A 16,297-nucleotide genomic window follows, 5' to 3' on the forward strand; every position below is an offset into this window, starting at 1 on the left:
ATGTTTTCATTTCTAAAATAGAGATGTGTATTATTTCTAATTTTAATGAACTTGGTTTTAAAATCAAGAAAGTATTAATGAGAGGTAAGTTGAAAATTATATAATGACACTATTGAAAATATGTTTCATAATTTATTTTTATATAATTCAGTTAGAGATGCCTGGGTGGCTTAGCCAGGTAAGCTTCTGCCTTTGGCTCAGGTCATGATCCCAGGGTCCTGGGATCGAGTCCTGTGTCTGGCTCCTTGCTCACCAGAGAGCCTGCTTCTCCTTCTGCATGCCACTTCCCCTCCTTGTGCTCACTCTCTCTTTCTCTCTCTGACAAATAAATAAATAAAATTTTTAAAAAAATAATTCAGTTAGCTCCAAAGCAACATGGGATAAGCCCTCTTAAATGGCTGGTAAAAGACACATAAAAATAACCATACAGGTTCAAATCTCTTATTCATTTATATCAGTATCATTATTCAGTGAATGGACATAGAATTTGACTATAACTTCAAAGTAAGCATGTTTCCACATAGTAACCAGAATAATCCTCACTAGGAAGTCCTCCAACATCTTCTTTCTGTGGCTTCCTGTTTTCCCAAAACCTGGGACCAGTCAAACTGTATTCAGGTTTGTTGAGTTTCTTTAGTTTTTGTCTGCATCTTTCCATGTGTCACTCTGTTTACCAAGAATTTCTTTCCAGTTCCCCACAGATGACCCTCTTTGTTGGGCTGACTTTTACTTATCTACAAAGTCTACAATTTAGGAATCACTTCCTCTAGCAAGACTTTTCTGCATTTCCTGGATGAGGCTGGATGTCTGTACTAATTACAATCCTGTAATCTTTATTATAGTTTATTGCAATAGCATATTTGACTGTCTCCTCATCCTGACTGTAACTTTTCTGGGGAAAGGTACAAAGTCTGTTTCACTATGCATTTTATTCCCAGTTTGGCATAGTACTTGGAGTATAACACGCACTCAGTAAGGAATTGTCGAAACTAGTTTTCTGTGAATTTATGTAAAATATTTAATTATGTAAAATTATGTAAAGTACTTAAATATGAATTTTTATTCTGAGGCCACAGATGTTTTTGGGTAATGAGGTACCAAATTCAGTCCTCAGTAAGTGATATAGTACATAATTTCTTAACTGCTCTAAATCCACCAGGTTTGTGTGTGGTTCAGGAAGTCTACTCATCCTTGTCTTCTGTAATTTAATAAATGTCTTTCTTCCATCTAGCGCTTCTACTTATGCATATACAGACCCATAGGATATGAAGCTGCAGGAGAATATATTAGTGTTAGAAAAGTGAGAAAGAATCCATGAAATGCTATATATATAATGCAGTATATCCAAGAAACTGGGAATTGTATTATTAAAATTAGAAAGTATTACATCTACATGTATTTAAACCCAACATTAGAAATTTTGTACTACTTTTCAAATGTAAAATCTTACTTATTTGCAATGAACATTAGATAAATTTAATAAATTATCAGAAAATAATTATATATGTACAACTTGGTTATAATCAGAGACTTCTAAAAACGATTATACATGAAAATCACATTGAATTTACTATTGCCACACACATCTAAATCAGACTAAATCCATATAAATCAACTGGAAAATATCAGAGAGTTATCTATCTACCTACCTATCATCTAACTATGAAATTAGAAAAATGCCCATATCTTTTCAATTATCCTAGTATTTCAAGTGAAAGGTATTTGGTTTCAGCAACCAAATTTGGCTCAAGCAATCCAAATCTCACTCCTCAATATATTTAGGCAATCCCAAAGTAAACTATAATTTGTGAGTTTTTACTAGACCTTGATATTTCTTTATAAGGATGCATTAATGATACTGAAAACTCTTTCACATGTTTTTACTATACATACCAAAACCTACGGGCAGCTTTATTGTCCACGTGCAATCTAAACTGCTAGGGTAGTTTCCAGGAAACCCAGGGCTGAGGATCACACCGCTGAAATCTGACATAGCACCACCACACTGAGCTACAAAATGAGAGGTCCCATGTAAGCCAGAGTAGTGGAATACTTTACTGTATCAAAAACAAATTGAAATCATTTCAAGTCTTAATCAAGTCTGAGTTAAAACTGATATAAATTTTAATATTGTCATCTCTCATTCACACCACACACTAGTAATCAAATATAATCAATTGACAGTGCATTTTCTAAAATAGCTTAAAAAGACAACATACTTCCTTCCTCAGCAATAAGTGCAAGCTAAATCAATTATTGCACAGCGAGAAGTAGCTCATGTGCAGTGAATACAATCAAACAAGGAGCATATGTCCTTTTCTACAGCGGGCAGTTTATTTCTTATCATAAGTACTTCTAGGAATGTTTTCATTCATTCCAAAGATGCCACAATTTAGAAAAAAAAAATCAAGGCAAAAACATCCATTCTAAATACTGTATTCAAGAGGAAACCATTTTCCCCGCCATACTTCCTTCTTTTTGTGAGAAGGTTAAAGAATTTTAAGAAAAAGATTGGTTTCTATTGGTAATATGTGATGGATTCACATATCACACATGGGATATGGCTGCCCTTTATCCTAAAAGAATCTAGACAAAGACTACAGAAGTAAAAAACAAGTAAAAAGATGTACCCGGGTTTGAGAATTTAGGCATAATTTATAGATGTGCTTGTTCTGGAATCTCTATTATATTGATTTACTATTAATAAGTAAGCAAAAATTACAAGAACAGATAATTAGCCAAGTTCATGATTACAAAGAACTATTTAACCTATATTAAAGTAGTCACTGCATTTTAGAAGCTAATTCGTTCCTCTAAAAGTACATTTTTATTATTTCATCATAAAATACACATTTGTCAATTGTGGGGCGAAGAATCAAATGTCATGGTTGTGTATCAAGTTTGAAAATTACCTGTATATAACACTTACCTACAGTTACATTCATTTATTTCTTGTTAAGAGTAACAAAAGATAGATACTCACACTTCAGACTGTATATCATAAAAGCAAATTAAGTAAAAATCTCATCAATGTTCTATATGATCTCAGTAACCTGTTTGACAACTATTTTTAACTATAAGAACTGAATGAATTATATCATCTTACCATTGTGTGTGTATATACATATATATATAATAATGTAGCAATCTTCATATAAACCTTTCTTTCCATTGAGATCTAAAGATATGCCTGTGCATTTTTCCATCCTTTTAAAATCTCAGCTCATCTACCCTTAAACCAGAGTAATTTTCAACATACAGGTACAATTAACGTTCAAAAATTACTTCTAATATTTGACTATTCACATACATTCATCACAGAGTCTGATAATTAATGAGTGGTAGAGAAAATATTTTGGCCATTCAAAAATATTTTTAAATTTCTGACAAGACTGTATTGTAGGTTTGTTTTGCTTTATCCTGAACTTTGGGTAAAAGAGCACAAAGACTATCTTCTCTCTTGCCTTCAAAATCTCATCTTTCACCTACTCATTGTCCCTCCAATTCTGCTACTTTCTATCTCTTCAGATATGACCTGAAAATCCTGTCCTCTGCATTGAGCACCTTTCTAGAGCTTAAATCCCAAAATCAGAGGAGAAAGAAAGAAAGAAAATGAAGAATAAAGAGATCATGAAGGAGAAAGAATGACAAGTCATGAAACACATAAAGAAGAACCCTCAAAATGCATCTGCCTTCAGCTCTGCATTCATGCTTGTTTTCTCAGTGTCTCTGTGATTTCATACACTCCTAGGTCTTTAATGGCTATTCTGTGTGTTCCACCTGCAGCTCTGTAATAGACTCTACTGTGCCCCTTTACACTCTTATTGTTAAGGACACAACTATAGCCTCCAAGATAAACACAACCATAGTCCTCTAAGATAAGATCATCTTTGATTGTTCCTTCTGATTTGTCTCTATTACCTAAAAATCTCAAGTGACTTTTCTTTCCATCCATCAGAATATCTGGCAGATTGTTTATTTTCCAATTCACAAGGCTATATAACCTTGTTACCTGATGACTAGAGCTTTAAGACATTCTCTGAATCAGCCTTCCGCCTTCAGTTTCTCCTTATAATATGGCCATGATATCACTTCAAGTACTTTGTCTATCAAATACAGTACAAGTTTATTGTCTAAAATCTATGAAATGCAAAAAAGTGAGTGAAAAAGAAATAAAAATGTTCTCTAATTTTACTCCCCATAGATAACCTATTTACCTTGGTATATTTTTCTTCTGCAGAAAAATATATATATGTGTGTTTATACATATATGCATATAATGAAAATAGGCTCATACTGTGAGTCATTTTAAGCCTTTTATACTTAACTATATATTGTAAACTTCGGTCATATCATTAAATATTCCATTATTATGCAGATATAATTAATCTAGGTAAAATTCTAAGCAAACAATTAAAAATGCATGAAAAAATGCTAAAAGACTTATAAATGTGTATCAAAAGACAAAAAAACTAAACTCAAATAAAAAATAATTACACAAATTAGACTGTCAGGTTCCATGAAGCCATTTTAAATATCAAATTTTTGAAAATACAGTATGCAAAATTATTCTAAGTTAATGTCAAGAAAGAAAACATAATTTTAATATATATATATAATATATATACATAAATATATTTACTGTAGAATCCCAAAACTTTATCTTAATTTATTATATAAATATGTATAATTATATATATTTTAATTAATATTATATAAAATATGTATATTATATATATATAAAATACATATACTGTAGAATCCTAAAACTTTACATTAATTTATTATATAAAAATACATATAACTATATATAGTATATTTTTATAACTAATATTATATAAAATATATTATATATACACACTATAGAATCCCAAAACTTTATGTTAATTTATTCATTAAGCAATATTTATTGTATGCTTGTTATGAGAACTGTTCAGGCACTGAACCACAGACCTAAATTGTCTGTTTTTATATCAGCAGAATATATATGCTATTTATTTTGTTCTCTGTACCCTTTTATATTCCCAATTTTTTGTACTTAATTGGATACACACATAATTGGCATTGTCTGTATCTATAAATGTATATAAATATTTATATACATGTAATTTTATAATTGACATTATATACACTTGTAAATTATTTATGACACCTAAAGAAATATACCTTTTAAAAAATACCATCCAATCTAAATTCTGAATGCTTTCACTATCTTTTGCCAATTAAAAACGTTCTTACTCCTAAACATTATTTTCCAATAGACTCAAAAAGAATAGTATGCATGGTATGTAGGCATTACAGACCGAATCGTCTTCCCACCATATTCATACGTGAAAGCCCTAACCCACAATCTGGCTGTACGTGGAATTAGGGACTCTAAGGAGGTAATTGAGGTTACAGGAAATTATAAGGGTAGAGCTCTAATCTAACAGTACCTGCTGTCCTTATAAGAAAAGACACCAGGGGCATTTGCACACAGGGAAAAGACCATGTGAAGATGCAGGGAGAAGGTGGCCATCTACAAGCCAAGCAGAGAGACCTCAGAAGAAAACAACCCCTCCAGCACCTTGATCTTGGATTTCTAGCTTCAGAACTGCTAGAAAACAAATTTCTATTGTCTAACCCACCCAGTCTGTGGTATTCTGTTATGGCATCCCAAGCAAACTAATATAATACCGTGGTTAAGTCATATAAATCACATCAATTCTTTTGCTTTTGCACTTTTTCCTACTCAGAAAACGCTGCCTTCATCTATTGATCTTAATTACACTTACCATCCAAAACTGTAAATTGTATGGGCTGACTATGTTTCCCAATGGCTTGGGTTAACACCATCTTATCTTTCTGAAATTCTATCATGTAGTCAATGGTATAACTTAACACTGAATTACTCTCTTACTTCATGTCTTTTATTTCTACCACTCTAAATGGTAAATGAATGTTTTAAAGATAGGGATTATACATCATATTTCTTTTTCATACTCTGTATAGCCCAGGATATTAATAGCTACATACAGATACCAGAAATGAGGAAGAGAAAAAAAAAATGAAAAGTGGGTAGAAATAACTGGAGGCAGGATGAAGTTAGGGCAAAAATTGGATCCCATACTTTCTAAGATCCGAGTGCCATTTTGATATATTCCATATCTCAACTGCCTGTCACCAGTGAAGACATTTCATGGGGTGTCATGCTCTCTTTGGTAGACTCCAGATTCCTTATCTGTTTTGGCTCAATAGCAAGCAATAGGATATTTACTTATTTTCCTGATCTATGGATATTTCCATCATATAATACAGCGAAAAATTTCTAAGGATTGAAAAACCTAATACCTTTTCTCAATTCTAAAGTCATTCATTGATATTGAAGTTTGAGGTTAAAAAAATTATAAAAATTTAAAATAAAAAAAAAGATGTGAAACATTTATCTCAAAATATCATTTCCATAAACCTGACAAAAGGCAAACTATATATTTCAGCCACATTATACACAGGGTGTATCTTTAAAATCTGATAAAGCTTATCAGTCCTTCAACTTACCCAAACAAATTGGGATTGGATAATTCCATCTTCTTACAGGTCCAGGCATACATGTAATGTGAGAATGACCCTACATAAAAAAGACACAGTTCAGTACACATTTTAAAAAGACTAAACATAGCATAGTGAATGGTCATTATAAAAATAAGCTTAAATATATATTATCATTTTTTATATTTTTAAAACTTTTACTGGAATTTTCAGCATGACTTAAAGTAAGAAAGGTAATTATATATGCTTGTGATAAAATGTAAAAAGTGACATGGTTCTGGTAGAAAAATTAAGATTCCTTATCACATCAGAATTGTGGTTTTTAAACTTAACATTTTTCTATTGAAACATGTTCTACTGGGATACTGCAATGATCATGAGAGTGAAATGACCACATATATAACAGTTTATAATAAATTGCTATAATATTCAAGGTGAAATAGGGTAAACAATACTTCATAAAAATATTAAAATGAGTCAGTTAAGATGTATTAAATTGTAAACTGAAATACAAAGTCCAGAAATATCTGATTGTACTTCTGAGACTAATAATTTGTAATGCAACGTTAAAGACTATAAATCATTAATTTTTAATTTTGCTTTCTCTAAGGAATCTATTTACTTAACATATGAAATAGTTTCTCCCTCATTTTTTTTTCTCAGTTACTTAATAGGTCATTTCTTTAGGGAGATTTTTATGCAACCATTCATTTGAGACCCTCTAAAATATATTTATAGTTGATTTTCACTAATTTCAAAAATTTATTATCATGGAAGTTTCATTTAATGCTTTAAGTAGCAAAAACAAAGTAGCACTTTGTTTTTATTTTCAAATTCTAAAGATCCAGGAGTTGAGTTGTTACATCCTATGTGAATAGAGAGAAAAATGTGAAGTGAAGATTAACTTTGATTCAAAAATAATTTTTGGTTACTTGCAAACAGCATATTTAGTCCGTTCTAGTAATTTCTCTCATGAATATGTTTTATGGACAAATTGAATAACTTTTGACTTAAGGCTACAGTATGCAGTTTGAATATTGTTTTAAAACTTTTGGATTATCAATCATTGCTCCATTAAAACATTCTGAAAAAACAATGCAAATCAAAACTATAATTTAAAAATAGCCTTACCTGTAACTCTGAAAAACAAACTGAGGGTTCTAGAGGGGAGGGGGGTGGGAGGATGGGTTAGCCTAGTGGTGGGTATTGAGGAGGGCACATTCTGCATGGAGCACTGGGTGTTATGCACAAACAATGAATCATGGAACACTACATCTAAAACTAATGAGGTAATGTATGGAGATTAACATAAGAATAAAAAAAAATAGCCTTACCTGTAGAGAATATCCTTGATCACACTGAAAGGATACCACATCACCAACCATATATCTGTCTCCAATTTTCATTCCACTGCTGGGTGTTTGTGGTTCAGGACAGGAGTCCAAACCAATTGCTGAGAATATTTAAAGATATTAGCATAAGTAACTTTCAAATAATGAATGCTTAAATTATGCATATTAAATTACCAAAATTTAATACTGGTATCATTAAAACTAGATTTTACATTGGGACATTAGGAATGTTCTGTGAATACTATTTAAGTGTGAACAAGATTTAACTGCAGTTGTTAAAAGCAATGTGCTTTGGAATTGTACCATAAAACTATTTCTTTGAATTTTCATGGCACCAACCGTTAAATAATGATGTGATTACACTTAAACTCTTTTCTAACTCACAGTTCTAAATGTCTTCTACCATAAAACTATTTCTTTGAATTTTCATGGCACCAACCGTTAAATAATGATGTGATTACACTTAAACTCTTTTCTAACTCACAGTTCTAAATGTCTTCTACTACTACTATAAAATGTCTTTCTACTTTAAAAATTCCTAAAAAGAAAGTCCCTTAATAAAAAATAAAACAATAATTTATTGTGAGAGTAATATGAAATTATATTTGTAAAATATTCTTAATAAAATAACCAAAAAATTATTTGCTATTTTGTCCATATCACCTGGTTCCTTCTTCTTTCATACAAAAGGGGCTTTTTAATTTATGAGACATATTTTGAGGTACTTATTATATGTAAAATTTTTAAATGTATTTTTAAGTAAGATTTGTTCTCCAAATATATTATAATCAAAAAGGAGAAAAACATGTAGTTCATTGAGACCTGACAAGTTTAGGTGAAACTTGAAATCAGTTATTTCTGAAGGGGAGATAATTCTATAATTCAAAACACTTCCATTATTTTTACATTAACAATATATTTTTCAACATAGGAGAATAAAAGCATACTAAATATAAGTTGTTTTCCTAAAATGATGTACTTAAAGTCTGAAAAAATAGATTTTTTCACCAAAACATTTTTTTCAAACATGCAAATGTATTATTATTAAGAACTTTTTTTATCTTCAATAAAAACCAAGGCTTATTATCCAATTCTTTCCAATTCATTTGAAGCTAACCTAATGCATATTTAAATTATGGGAGGAAGTAGTCACCACTCCAAAATCATTACATATGTTCATTTTATGAAAAAAATATTAAAAACTGAATCCTAAAGAATTAAAATACTTCAGACATTCTTTTACTCCTTGATATTTCCCTCTGATGGATGCTCTCATAGCACCACTTTCTACATACATTCCTTTTTGGTGCTTAACATAAACTAATAATGAATAAATAACTGTGTAATTAGTTTTTCAATATTTATTTCCCCTCTGAGAACAGAAACTCCTTAAGGGCAGCTTAGAGCACAGCATCTTAGGAAGCATTCAATAAACATCAGTCGACTGGATGAATGAATAGTATGAAAAAGAACGTGAATCCCTATTTTGATAACTTCTTAGTAAATACTAATGTCTATCTCTGCAAATGGAAGATACTTCCTTTATCCAATAGTACAATGGTCAGAGTAGCTAAAAATCATTCCAAATTAGGTCATATTTAAGGATAGAAAATGACATAAAAGCACTAACTTGATAGAATTATGATTAGATCAGAAAGGAAGACCGTGAAGAAGAGTAACCTGGTCATTTGGGAATGCAATTGAGACAGCCCTAGAGGAGGTTAGGGAAGTCTATGGATTGGAGTTCCAACACATGTGCTTCAATTAGCTAGGTCTCTAACCATACATGATGCTCCATATTTCTCGATTTTTTTGTAATCTTGAATTTATGGACCTAGGCAAGGTAAGTCACCATTAAATTGTGACTTACTTTTAACATTTTGAAGGGTTACTGTCTCACTTCCCCAGCTAGCTTTTGAGATCCAAGAAGTCAAAGAAACTGCCTTATTACTTGTTTTAATCCCATCTAATACCCACTCATTAGACTTACACATTTAATTTATCTGATTTCATAGAGCCCTTTTCAGGAATTAATGAGCATCCCAAAAAAGTGATTTATGATATAAATAAACATTTATGTCTTACAAATTTCACCTTCCTTTGGTACAATATTAGTGTTTTGGGAATCCTGAACAGTACATTTATTACTCTTTACCTAAGGTCATTCTTGCAGTCATTCTTACTGAGAAGGCCAAATTTTATACGCATTCATTTTTCTTTTCTTTCTATCAAGTACTCCATTCAGGGTCATATACACAGAAAACTATTAATATTCACAAGTGGTGATTTCCTTTTCTGGGAGGAGGACAAATAAAACTAGGGTCAGTGATACTATAAAATATTGAGAGCCTCATTTTTAAGTGAGGTTTACACATAATATATACTGACATAGTAAAATATTTATAAAGTTTTAACTTTTAAAATGTGATATAAAACCCCTGGGGGTCCTGGGTGGCAGAATCAGTTGAGCATCAGACTCTTGGTTTCGGCTCAGGTCATGATCTCAGGGTTGTGAGATAGAGCCTGCATTGGGCTGGGTGTGGAGCCTGCTTAAGATTCTCCCTCTCCCTCTGCCTCTCCCTTCCATCTCTTTCTCTCTCCCGCCCTCTACCTCTCTAAAAAATTTTTTATAAATAAATAAATAAATAAATAAATAAACTCGGAGTGATTAAATGATAATATTAAAGTAGCTAGATTTATTGTGGTGATTATTCATAACGTATATAAATGTTGAATCACTATGTTGCACATCTGAAATTAATATAATCTTTTATGTCAACTACACTTCAATTTAAAAACTTTTTAAAAAGTCTTCCTTAAGAATTATTTTCACTTCTTCATAAGTAACAAAATCAATAGGTTATTTGTAAGAATTAACAAAGAAAAAGAATTTTTGTAAAAATGTTGCAAAGGATTCTCTCCTGATTAACCAAAACAATCAAAATATTGAGTCATTTTCAGCTTTATTAGTGTCAATTTTGTTGTTGGCAATCAAAGATATGCTCTGGGTGAATTTTTTTAATGGGAATTGGATCAATTAATCTGCTGTGGTAGCCAAAAACAAACAGAAATGAGTCTAGGGACAAATCCATATCAAAAATTGCATAGAGTTATGTCTGCTGTCAAATTACTGCAGGCAGTTACACTGAATGAAAATACTGAAACCTCAGTTCTTCACATTTCCAACATTTATTTATAACCATTTATTTATAACCAAAAACTGTTCTTTCCAATTCTGTTCACAAGGCAATCAATCTGCAATAGAAAATGTTCTTAATCATATCACTTATATTTGATCATTCTGATTATATATATATACATATACATATATTACTTTTCTGTATTCCATAATGATTTTAATGAGTCTTTGATGCTTTGAAAGAGGCAGAAAGGCAAAAGAAGAAAGCTTAATTACTGTTAAGATTCCCGGTAACATTGTTTTGTAAAAGGTAAACCTCCTTCACAAATTCAACATTACAATCTACGTATTCGGTGATGAGCCATAATAAGGAGGGCACGTGAAGTGATGAGCACTGGGTGTTATACACAACTAATGAATCATTGAACTCTATATCAAAAACTAGTGATGTACTATATGTTGACTAATTGAATTTAAATAAAAAAAAAACCTATCTATAAATTTACTGAAAATAAAGACCAAAATATTGCATCTGTATACATGAAAGAAAGGAACAGGAATTGAATCATGTGTCTTTGTACAGAGGTTGTATTCAATAATAGTGAAGATATTATTATTTTAAATATATTGCAGGTCTTCAATTTTAAATTTTTCTCTAAATAAGGGATTCAAGATAACCATTATTTCTTTTTTTAAGATTTATTTATTTATTTTAGAGAGAGAGAGAGAGAGCACAAGCAAGCTGAGGGAAGGGCAGAGGGAGAGAATCCTGAAGTGGACTTTGTGCTGAGCACAGAGCTGAAATGGGGCTCAATCTGTGGACACTGAGATCATAACCTGAGCCAAACCAAGAGGCAGCCACTTAACCAACTGTGCCACTTAGGGGCCCCAGGATAATTATTATTTCTATCTTATTGTTACATATAAGGGTTTTTTTTAAGATTTATTTATTATTTATTTTTAGAGAGAGAGAGAGTGAGCATGGGGAAAGGGCAGAGGGAGAGAGAGAGAGAATCCTCAAGCAGACTCCTTGCTGAGCATGGAGCCTAGCCCGGGGTGCAATCCCAGAACCCCAAGATCATGACCTGAGAGGAAATCAAGAGCCAGCTGCTTAACAGACTGAGCCACCCAGGCGCCCCCATATGAGGGTTTTTTTTTTTCAAATATTTATTTATTTGATAGAGAGAGAGAGAGCACAAGTGTGGGGGCAGAGGGGCAGACAGGGCGGGAGAAGCAGGCTCCCCACTGAGCAGAGAGATTGACATGGAGCTCCATCCCAGGGTCCTGGGATCGAGCCCCACGTCGGGCTCCCTGCTCCGCGGGAAGCCTGCTTCTCCCTCTCCTACTCCCCCTGCTTGTGTTCCCTCTCTCGCTATGTCTCTCTCTGTCAAATAAATAAATAAAATCTTAAAAAAAAAAAAAAAGAAAAGAAAAACAGAGAAGCAGGCGATAATGAAAGGGTGAATTCAATATGAGCTGGTCTACTAGTTTGAGAGAAAACTCCAAAGGCAAGCACACAGACTTTTTGCTGGTATACTGTATCTTGGAATGAATTAATTAACCTAATAAACAAATATTTGTCAAATACCTATTATGTAACATGTAACTTGAATATTTGTAGGTTTTTTTCAGAAAGAACAGTTCTGACTTAATAGTCACTGATGGGCAACAGTGGTTTAGGAATATGTTGTGGTGCAGATTTAGCTCACATTTACCTTGATCCTTAAATTTTTACTTACTTTACTTGTTCCTACCTCAATTAACATTTAATTTAGCATTACTCTGAATAATTAAATGAATATTCAGTAATAGAAACTACTTCCCAAATTTTAGTCTACAGTTTAATGCTAAGTTAAATGATAAAATGTTAAATAGAATCTGATATCATAAGCAATTACTGTACACCTATTGTGTACTCTGTATCATGTTACCTGCCAGAAATGCAAAGATTGATTAGCGATATAAGCAACTATGCTCTAAAGAAACTCTTGATGAAGCAGGAGAAGGGACTGGTTTAAAAGATTACAGGTAGTGGAACAATCACCGTAAATGAAGGTCATCCTTTGTTAAAATAATTATTTCATAAAGAATAACCCTACTATAAAAGTACTTTGTTGCATGTATAGCCCTTAATTCTTGGCTCATTTAAATGATACGATTTTGACTGCAGTGATATTTGTTTGTTATAAATCAAGGAAATTGGACTTTTTTTCTGCCATATGTATTAAAATTTTCCCCCTAAAAAAGTCAGCTGTATTTACTATGTGGACAATTTTTGCACCAGACAGAAGTTTATTCTGTTTAGATGAATGGCTGGTTTGGATTCTCATGGCCACTTTATGAATTCTGGGTTCGAGGACAGTTAAGAAGTCCTTTCTTGCTCTAAAATAATAAAGTTATTATTGTTTTCTTCTAAAAAAAAAAAAGAATAGCCTTACTAAAAAAAGTAGCAGCAAACCAGAAAACGGATTCTTTTTTTTAAAGATTTTATTTGTTTATGAGAGAGAGAGAGCACGCAAGCAGGGGAAAGAGCAGAGGGAGAGGGACAAGCAGACTCTGAGCTGAGTGCAGAGCCTGACTTGGGGCTGGATTTCATGACCCTGAGAAACCAAGAGTCTGACACTTAACTGACTGAGCCACCCAGACACCCCAGAAAGCAGACTCTTAACAACAGAGAACAAACTGAGGGTTACTGGAGGGGCGGTGGATGGGAGGATAGGTTAAATGGGTGATGGTATTAAGGAGGGCATTTGTTGTAATGAGCATTGGATGTCGTATTGTTAAGTGATGAATCACTAATTCTACACCTGAAACTAATATTACACTGTATGTTAACGAATTGGAATTTAAATACAAACTTGAAAAAGAAAAGACATTGGAAACGGATTATTAAAAAAAATAACCCTACTAAAAAATTATATATTTTACCAACTCATAATAATGAGGGGTGAGTGTGATGTCCTGGCAGACAAGGCGACGTGAAAAAAGAAGTGATTTTTCCTTCTTTTATGGAAAAGAAGGGGAGTGGTTTTCCCCAAAACACACTATAGTGTTTTGGGAAAGGCATCGAGAAATGAAACTGAAAGGGAGACAGGGTATACACTGTGAACCGTTTTATCTTCTTAACCAACGTAGGAAATTGTATTTTCTTTCTATGGGTAATGAAGGAAAATTTCAGTTATTAAGAACACGACCTTGATCTGCATCTTGGCTCCACTAGTTTCTTGATCTTTTTGGTAAAGTCGGAAATGATTTCTGTGCCTCAGTTCCCTCACCTATTAAATGGGATGCAAAGATACTGACTTCATAGGAATATTGCAATGCTTAACGAAAACAAGATATACATAATGCTTAGAATAGAGGCAGGGACATAGTAACTAACATTATTTAGTGGTTTTAAACATTGAAGTGAGGTTGTCATTTAGCATTCTAGATAAAGGACATTTTTTCTGTTGTCATGAGAGTATGTTTCTGTATGTTTAAGATCAATAGGTTTTACATACATACTCTAGGAATATAAAGAAAATATGTAAAAAGTTATATAAAGTGCCAAGAACTTAAGTACCTTTAAGTTTGTGGTTGACCCAAAATGAAAAGCTTCTATAGAAGCTAAAATGTTATTGGTTTAACTGGGAGAAAAACCAAGAGACCAGGAGCGATGATATTAGATCAAGATACAGCTAGAGAAAGTTTAGGAATACAAAACTACGTTTCCAGAATTCAGAAACTTAGGCTGAAACTATTTCTAAGTCAACACCACAAAGAGGTAAAAAGTCAATGAGATGATCATAAAATAAATTTTCATTAAAAGAAAACTAATGGCCTTATAGGATTAAGGAGTGAGATGTGTTTGCAAAATCAATTATACTTATTTGCATTTAATATATTCTGTTAATAGCAATTCAAATTAGAAATGACAAATATTAATAATTTAATTTGAGCAGAAGATGTTTCTACAATTAACATTTTATGAGATGATGTGCATAAACTAGTTAGAACAAGAAAATTAGTTTAAGTAAAAACATAATTAATCTTAAAATCACTATTTTTCTCAAATAATCAATTATTTAATTAGCCCAAGGGAATAAACCATTTTTAGTGATTATAAAAATAAACTCATTAAGACTTAATGCATTATCTCTTAAGCATATTGCTCAAGGATGGAAAGCAGTAAAATAACTATGGTGTTGAATTGAATCTTTTGTTATTTATAAGCTAGAGTTAAATGAATACATGTCTACACATTTACTATTTTATGATTACTATTATGCTTCGGGGTATTCAGACCAGCCCTTCAACTATTAAGTAGAATGGAAAGATATTTTTGGACCCCCTGTGTTTTCCCAGGATTTACAGCAAAATTATTAGTGGCATATATCATGAGTGTTCTCAAGTTTAGGAGGATAGAAAAATATATTCATTATGATAACATGGACCTTTGCATTCCTCCGAGTGCTATGTCCTAAGATTTTTGAGTGCACTTAAATTTGCAAAGACCATTACTGCATGTAGTTTGCCCTTTTAAAACATGTACATTGTATAAGTTCAAAACCAAAAGCTGCTCATTGATTTATAGATGCTGCACTGTCCCTCCAGAATTTTCCATTAGTGAAATACAAATGTGTATGGCAAGGAAATTATATATGCATATTATAACAAATTGTCATTCCAAAACTGTTAATGATGAAGCTCTAACAAAACCCAAGTGTCAGAGCAACTAGAAATTATAAGTTCTCTTCATGGAAGCTTACTAACAATTGACAGATTCAATGGCATTCCATGCACTAGGGACATTTTTCCTAGCAAAAAGTATATTTATGCAAGCCATACAGTTACAACTAGGATCACATTTGTCAAAAACAAACAAACAAACAACAAAAAATACAAATTATTATTTTAAAAATTAATTCCCACTTCCCAGTGCTCTTGGGGATCAGAAGACAGATAAATTCGATACTTTATATGTTAGAAAAAATATATTAACTTAGAGCAGATATATCTATTCCATGACTACCAAACCAGCACACATTCCAACACAAAAAAATGATGTGGCTTTATGTCAGCCTATGATAACTCATGTAAGAAAATAGTAAAATACTAATCAGAATCTCAACTAATGTTTTAGCTTATCTTTATTGAGAGAGAAAAATGTATCCTCTAAACTCTGGAATTCTAATATATTTGCGTTAGTTTTCCTTGTGTCTTCCAAGGTTGCTAGGGAAACTTGTCTTCCATTCTGCCTACTTTTTTTCTCTTCAACATTCAATCCCTTTTGTTA

The 16,297-nt window shown here is 32.1% G+C and overlaps 1 protein-coding gene across 3 annotated transcripts in view; it reads right to left on the minus strand.

Moving 5' to 3' along the window:
- Positions 1 to 16,297, minus strand: part of CSMD3 (CUB and Sushi multiple domains 3) — a 1,204,765-nt gene that overhangs the window by 107,765 nt on the left and 1,080,703 nt on the right. For all 3 annotated transcript variants that reach the window (XM_044914284.1, XM_021688378.1, XM_021688377.1), the window contains 3 exons: positions 7,863 to 7,981; positions 6,538 to 6,607; positions 1,894 to 2,010 (listed from right to left, as the gene is read on the minus strand). In XM_044914284.1, the coding sequence (XP_044770219.1) occupies positions 1,894 to 2,010; positions 6,538 to 6,607; positions 7,863 to 7,981 (306 nt within the window). The remainder of the gene's footprint in view (positions 1 to 1,893; positions 2,011 to 6,537; positions 6,608 to 7,862; positions 7,982 to 16,297) is intronic.

This window comes from Neomonachus schauinslandi, chromosome 4 (assembly GCF_002201575.2).
Source record: "Neomonachus schauinslandi chromosome 4, ASM220157v2, whole genome shotgun sequence".
Taxonomy (NCBI): domain Eukaryota; kingdom Metazoa; phylum Chordata; class Mammalia; order Carnivora; family Phocidae; genus Neomonachus; species Neomonachus schauinslandi.